This window comes from Musca domestica, unplaced genomic scaffold, assembly GCF_030504385.1.
Source record: "Musca domestica strain aabys unplaced genomic scaffold, Musca_domestica.polishedcontigs.V.1.1 21, whole genome shotgun sequence".
NCBI lineage: Eukaryota > Metazoa > Arthropoda > Insecta > Diptera > Muscidae > Musca > Musca domestica.
In genome coordinates, this window is record NW_026712258.1 from 11,292,446 (window position 1) to 11,300,341 (window position 7,896).

A 7,896-nucleotide genomic window follows, 5' to 3' on the forward strand; every position below is an offset into this window, starting at 1 on the left:
TATTGCCCATCTCCGAAGTCGATCTAAGTTTGATAATAATATTACGATGTACCAAGTTTGGACTAAATCGGATATTCCCTTCGAGAGTTATCGTGCGCACCAGCCAGCCAGTTAGATGGACGGAAATCGCTAGATCGACTCCAAATGTCCTGAAACGGATTTGAACCAAAGAGACCTGGGGTCTAAAACCGATATTTCGATGAGGCACGTTTTAGCCGCATAAAATTATATATACACTCTCTAGCCATATGGCTGAGGGTATAAAAATTCACAGGTTGAAGGAAAAAATCTACTGGCATGAGTTGGGAAGAGCACTAGCATGAGGTGCGAAAACGCACCAAAAATAGAGGTGTTTTTTAGCATGCATAGAAACGGTTTAATATTTGATATCGCTTTTCTGTTTCTTGGTATAGGTAGTATTTGACTTTGGCTGTTTTTTCATCAGACGTCGCCTACATGATGATAAACGCATCGCCAAGTGCAGGTTTTCCCACATGCAAAAATAACCCTATTATACATAGAAAACATATAGAAAAATAATATTTTTCAAATATCTATTGGTATGGATCGTTAGCCCTTTGCCCTATATTTAACTCATAAAATTTTCAAAATTGTACATATAAACGTCTTTGCATATATACGTGTTGTGCGTTTTCACACCCGTCGACGCTAATGGGTACTTTTTTACTAAGAAAAGTATTTTCGGTTAACCATATGTGCGACGGCTAATGAAGCGCTCTCAATCAAAATAGCTGTCACACCGTCTGCTCTCTGTCATGATCTCTTTAATGCATTATTTCGCTTTAAAAATATCTAACGAGATTATATATATATGGGAACAGAGTTTCAACTAGTGCCGTATTTGCTCCAGGACAAATTCAGTTGAATGTGCCAAAATCCAGCCAACTTGACCTAAAATTACATATTTGGTGCACAATAAATATGAAATTGTATGAAGATATATATGGAATCTATATTCAAATCTGAACCGATCTCGATGAAATTTGTCATAAATGTTTTTACAGATTACGAATGTGAGGGACTAAACCCCAAATCGGATGAATGATATATATGGGAGCTATAACTATATCTATACCGATTCTGACCAAATTAGAAACTTGTTTCAGGGTTGAATTCACTCGGATGTCTTAAAATCCATCCATATTGGATACATATTAAACATGTGGCGCACAATAAATTTTAAATCGGACGAAAATATATATGGGAGCATCGAAATCTGAACCGATTGCCAGATATACTTCTAGACTAAACCTGGCTGCGTGTACCTAAATTGATTTGATTCGGACGGATATTACGCATTTGTATTGTATTGTATTGTGCACTACTTATGAAATCGGCCGACACTATGTATGATAGCTATATTCAAATCTGATCCGTTAATTTTCATAGATTTTCAATTGGATGATTCTTTCTCTTTTTATAAGGTAAAATATTTTCTTTTTATCAAATTACATTACCCTCTTAGTCATAAGACTGACGTTGCAGAAAAGCGAAAAAGAGACCTAAATAAAATTGGTCGTTGAGTATCATGTTTTCGATCTTCTATGTTACTCTTCAGACTTATCAACATCCAGCACGTATATTCGAATCCTTATATTGTAAATTTGTGAAATTAAGCTATTTAACTACTATCAAAAGTATAGTATAATAATAAATAAATAGGGTGCAAAAGGCACGTCAAATCCCATTAGCGTTGATATATTTTCAAACAAATTTTCTCCAATATCCATAATTAGAACTTTGAATACCCTCCACCATATGAAACGAATAAGGAAATTTTCAAAAAAAATTAAAAATACCGAATATTGGAAGGTGACGATATATGGGGCGATATACGATATTGTGTACCTATAAAGACAATTCTCTTTCAGAGGGTATAGTACTCACAAGGAACTCCTTGTGTTGAATTTCAGACAATTCCATCGAAAAGTGTGGCTAAAATCATCAAAATACCCAATATAGGCGGGTACCGTCATATGGGGACTATACCAAAACGTGGACGGATATATATCATTTTCAATACCAGCCATCCTAGACACAATACAAATTGTTCTGCTAAATTTTGACGCTCTACGTCAAATAATGGGACTGTATTTTGATTTCAACTGACAGATAGACAGACGGACGGACATCGTTAATTCGACTTAGAATTTTGTCCTAATTATGAATATATATATACTTTATGGGGTTTTCAATGAATATTTAGGGATGATTCAAACGAAATGACAAAGTTAAAATACCCTCCTTTCCAAGGTGGAGGGTATGATAACGTGCAACCTTTGGAACATGTATTACTTCACTATTTGTTACTATTGTCGTCTAATTTTCGAGTGATTTTATTAAAATTCCAACTTAATTCTTGTAGTTTCCATTACAATGCTATTAATTTATTAAAACATTTTCTAGTACTGAAATTGTACTCAGTAACGACGACGGGTGCGAAAACGCACCACCCCTTGCTCGTGCAGAGGTAGGGGGCTGAATTTTTGTTCGCGGAATATGAGTGACATTATGGCATTTTCCACTAAGTTTCAAAATTTTTCTCCCACAAATAAGGGAGCCGTCGTTAATGGGTTAAAAGGATGTAGGGTAGTGTGCGGGACTCGATTACACCCTGAGCACAAGTCTTCCTATTTTTCAATTTATTGTAGATAGCTGTGTCTTGTGCGGAAGATTTGAACTTTTGTCGTTGTCTCTGTGGGGAGGTAGCCGTTCAGCCTTACGAATGTGTCATTATCGACAGGCCCCGACTCCATGATCGGGCAGTCATCCGCATGTTATACGAACCGGCACAGTCATTCAATCAATTACTGACCATCGGTTATTTAAGCCGAGCATCTTCCCCCCAGACTGTTTATGTAATTCGCAGCTAATCAATATCAACTGGGTTTTCAACCTGAGGACGCGCCCGATAGTAATCACCTATGTTTCTTGGAGCAATCATGCTCCTCCGTTTAGGCATACAAACGTTTTTTTTTTTCAGATGATATACGCTCGTCATCTGGATATTTTTTTGGGGTTGTTTGCCGCCTACTGTCGCATGTTATTATTGTATGAAGTCTATGGAGGACCAGTACAATTAAGGACAGACCGATTTATTTCTTCTTAAGTGGCTAAAAGTTTTTATTATCGTTGAAACTACCATATAGAATAGCCCCTTAGAATAATCCCACTATGGAGGGTATATTGACTTTGTTATTTCGTTTGTAACTCCTCAAAATTTTCACGTTAGGACCTACAGCATAAAATTCCAGTAAGCAATGTCCGGTTGTAAATTTTTTTGCGGAATTGTTTCAAGTTTGGTACTTGAGACTCGCAAAAAAATATCTAAACTTCTGGCAGAAAACTAACTGTGAAGATTCTTGTTTTGATATTGTCCCTATGTAACGGTACTCCCCACTTTTTGATGTTTTGAAGACTTCAATTGGATTCTATAACCGATTTCGCGGACAATTCCAGTTCAAAATTGAAATTTTTTGAAAATTAAAGGTTTCAATCCCAGATTACTGTCCCTTTATGCCTCGAAAGCCTCTCGCTTGCATCCGACTTCACAACGAACATCCTGATCCTTTAATGAAGAACTGTACTGCAGCACTTGTACCATTTACGATATATATCTCATTAGATATACATGGGTTTACAATCTCGGTTATCAAAAAGGATGTTTTGAGTACACGTAGATCATTCTCCCATTTATTTTAAGTTTTTGGTTTGATGGGCAGCGGTTTTGAAATAGAAGTAGGAATTTTAAACACTACCTATAAAGTTCATAATCAAATTTGTTCTGATGAATTGATTTTATCTCTTCCATTACGCTATAACACGGGATCAAAGATAATGACTATAACCCCCAATTCCATTTCCAATTGGAAGAGTAAACACATTTTTAATCAATCTCTTCTTGTTTCCCGCCCTCCAGCTTAATACAAAGTATCTTGGGTGAACTAAAGCCGGAATCGGGTACAATTGCAGTAAATGGTACATTTTCGTATGCCTCACAAGAACCATGGCTATTCACCGGCACCGTACGACAGAATATATTGTTTGGACAACCGATGGACAGAAGACGCTATCATGCTGTGGTGAAAAAGTGTGCCTTGGAAAGAGATTTTGAATTGCTGCCGTATGGTGATAAGACCATTGTTGGCGAACGTGGTGCCTCATTGTCGGGTGGTCAAAAAGCTCGTATCAGTTTGGCTCGCGCTGTGTATCGTAGAACATCAATTTATCTTCTGGATGATCCTCTCAGTGCTGTTGATACCCATGTGGGACGTCATTTATTCGATCAGTGTATGCGTGGCTTGTTGCGTGACAATATTGTGGTCCTGGTGACACATCAACTGCAATTCCTACAGTCAGCCGATCAGATAGTCATCATGGATAAGGGTCGTGTTTGTGCTGTGGGTACATATGAGTCGTTGCGTGAAAGTGGCCATGATTTTGCTCAAATGTTGGCCGATCCGGAAAATGATGAATCAATGGAAGCTGCAAAATCCCGTCCTAGATCAGGAAGTCGTCTAATCGATCGTCAAAATAGTGTGGCATCTATTAACTCAGTTGCCGATTCAACACTGGATGATACACCCACCCAGGTGCAGGAAACCCAGGAAGAGGGCAAAATTGGACTAGATCTCTATAAGAAATATTTCAAGGCAGGCGGAGGATTCTTTATGTTTTTCGTTATGTTAGTGTTTTGTATAATGTCTCAGGGCTTGGCTTCATGTGGTGATTATTTCCTGTCTTATTGGTAAGTAAATGGCTAAGTTCAAATTCTATTTTCAAAATATATTGAATAATTCACTTTGTTATTTAGGGTAAATAAAAAAGGTTCGTTGGAGGCCAAACGTGTGGAATATGTAACTGCTGCCGCCCTTAATGACTCCTTACATGGAACATCCACCACCACCATGGATCCCCTAGCTTGGTCATCGTCACACCAAACGGAGACAAGCCTTTCCAAATGGTTGTCCCAGTATGGTATTCACATACATCCAGAAATGCTTGACATCTACATCTTCACGATTATAACAGTTGCCACCATTGTCATAACAGTTACACGTAGTTTTCTATTCTTCAATGTGGCCATGAGAGCATCGCAGAACTTACACAATTCCATGTTTAGGGGCATCACCCGGGCGTCCATGTACTTCTTCAATACAAATCCCTCCGGCCGTATACTTAATCGTTTCTCCAAAGACATGGGTCAAATCGATGAGATTCTGCCATCTGTGATGATTGATGTGATACAAATTTTCCTATCACTTTTTGGCATTGTCGTTGTCATATCTGTGGTCAATCCCCTGTATCTGTTGCCCACATTTATACTGGCCATTATATTTTATAATCTGAGGACATTCTATCTGAAGACATCACGAAATGTTAAACGTTTGGAAGCCATTAGTAGGTGTTTCCCAAGCATGAATTCATTCAGTTGTCAATAATGTCTTTTGTTTGCCTTTGCAGCTCGTTCCCCCATCTATTCACATTTGGGTGCATCCCTGACGGGCCTATCCACGATACGTGCATTTGGTGCCCAAGGCGTTCTAATCAAGGAATTCGATAACTACCAGGATCTACATAGCTCTGCCTTTTTCCTCTTCATTAGTACATCACGTGCCTTTGGCTATTGGCTGGATTGTTTCTGTGTCATCTTCATAGCCATTATCACCTTGAGTTTCTTTGTGTTTGCCCCAGAAAATGGTGGCGATGTGGGTTTAGCCATTACCCAGGCAATGGGTATGACGGGCATGGTACAGTGGGGAATGAGACAATCGGCAGAATTGGAAAATACCATGACTGCGGTGGAACGTGTTGTGGAATATGACGACATTGATCCTGAGGGTGAATTAGAATCGGCCGAAGACAAGAAGCCACCCAAAACATGGCCCGAGGAAGGCAAGGTGGTATTTGACGAGTTAAGCTTGCGCTACTTCCCAGATCCCAAATCGGAATATGTCCTAAAGTCACTGAACATTGTAATTAAGGCTCGTGAAAAAGTGGGTATTGTTGGACGTACCGGTGCTGGCAAGTCATCCCTGATAAATGCCCTATTCCGTTTGTCCTATACCGATGGTTCCATCATCATTGATTCCCGCGATACAAAATCAATGGGCTTACACGATTTGCGTAGCAAAATCTCCATTATACCTCAGGAACCGGTACTCTTTTCGGGAACAATGCGTTATAATTTAGATCCATTTGATGAATATTCCGATGTCAAACTATGGGAAGCTTTGGAAGAGGTATGTGCTTTAGATGTGGAAGCTAATGAACTAATTCGTTGCATTTCGTTTTTAGGTCCAACTGAAGAATGTTGTCTCCGAATTGCCGAATGGTTTACAAACCAAAATCTCAGAGGGCGGTTCCAATTTCAGTGTCGGCCAACGCCAATTGGTTTGTTTGGCTCGAGCCATTTTACGTGAAAATCGTATTTTGGTTATGGACGAGGCCACCGCCAATGTTGATCCCCAAACGGATGCATTGATTCAAACCACCATACGTCACAAATTTAAACATTGTACCGTCCTAACGATAGCCCATAGACTGCACACGGTCATGGATTCGGATAAAGTGTTGGTCATGGATGCTGGTCAAGTGGTGGAGTTCGGTTCACCCTATGAACTGTTGACGGAAAGTGAAAAGAATGTATTCCAGGGCATGGTAAAGCAAACGGGAAAATCTACATATGAAAATCTATTGAAAGTAGCACAAAAGGTAAGTGGAAATTTATCGATTTTGAAGTTTAAATCATCTGCTAATGTCCCCTCCACATCTTTTTCAGGCCCATGAGGAAACACTGAAACAAAAAATGGATTAGAAGAATACAGGGATTGTTGTTGTTTGTATTTATGCACAATAACATCAACAACAAGGACAGTTTGCTTCTTGCCATTACTTAAATCATGCCAATTTATTTTTTCTTGAAAAGACTAAGTATAAGTACAGACAGGCCTTGTTCTCCAAATGTAATCATAACTGTGAGCTGTTTAATTTTAAGTCAAACGGAATATATCTTTGCACGTATGTTTGTTTGTATTTTCGGATTAGATGTTTTTTTTAACTAATTATTGTCTAAAGAGAATATGTATGAATGTTTCCTTTGTAAATGTGTACAAACCAAAAGAGAGAAAATAACACAAAATAGGATGTGTTGATGTTGTTAAACTACTAATCTAAGGCATTCACAAGATAGAGAGATAAAAAGTTATTTCCTTTTTTTATAACACACAAATTTTAAGTTGTTTTTTTTTCTATAATACAAACATATATAAGAATAAGAAATATAAATTTAAGTTTTCTTCCATCTACGATCTACACTAAAATAATTTATATAAAAACCATCCATATATACAAGAAAAACAAAATAAAATTTACACGTATGCAATGTGCCTTTAGATATTTATGTACTAACTAACTCTATATACCTAGGTATTAAATGTTAAAAGCAAAGCAAAATAACAATAAAATGTACAATGTGAAACCAAAAAAATTGAAACAGAAAAGAAATGAAGAATGTAAGGAAGAAACAAACAATCAAATTAAAACAAAACAAAAAAAACTATAAACATTTAAATAAAAACGTCCAAAAATGATATTTATTAAAATTAAACTATACATTTGTAATTTCAAATACTTGAGAAAAGTTTAATGATTCACTCGGTTACTATTAATCCCTTTTGAATGTGGAAATAGAAATTCTAAGAGCTTGGTCAGGAGATGCAAAATGATGCAATACTACTTTAGGGAATGCAGAAACTTTACTCGACGGTTATTTTATGTATTGTTATACCCTCCACCATAGTATGGAGGGTATATTAAGTTTGTCATGCCGTTTGTAACTCCTAGAAATATACATTTTCGACCCCACAAAGTAAT

At 37.5% G+C, this 7,896-nt stretch overlaps 1 protein-coding gene across 2 annotated transcripts in view; it reads left to right on the forward strand.

The window, feature by feature from the left end:
• The window catches only part of LOC101896539 (probable multidrug resistance-associated protein lethal(2)03659), a 62,833-nt gene extending 55,203 nt beyond the window's left edge, over window positions 1–7,630 (forward strand). For both annotated transcript variants that reach the window (XM_059122720.1, XM_059122721.1), the window contains exons 8-12: window positions 3,941–4,768; window positions 4,835–5,421; window positions 5,485–6,263; window positions 6,319–6,735; window positions 6,803–7,630. In XM_059122720.1, the coding sequence (XP_058978703.1) occupies window positions 3,941–4,768; window positions 4,835–5,421; window positions 5,485–6,263; window positions 6,319–6,735; window positions 6,803–6,838 (2,647 nt within the window). In that variant the 3' untranslated portion in view covers window positions 6,839–7,630. The remainder of the gene's footprint in view (window positions 1–3,940; window positions 4,769–4,834; window positions 5,422–5,484; window positions 6,264–6,318; window positions 6,736–6,802) is intronic.
• The last annotated feature ends 266 nt before the right edge of the window (window positions 7,631–7,896 follow it).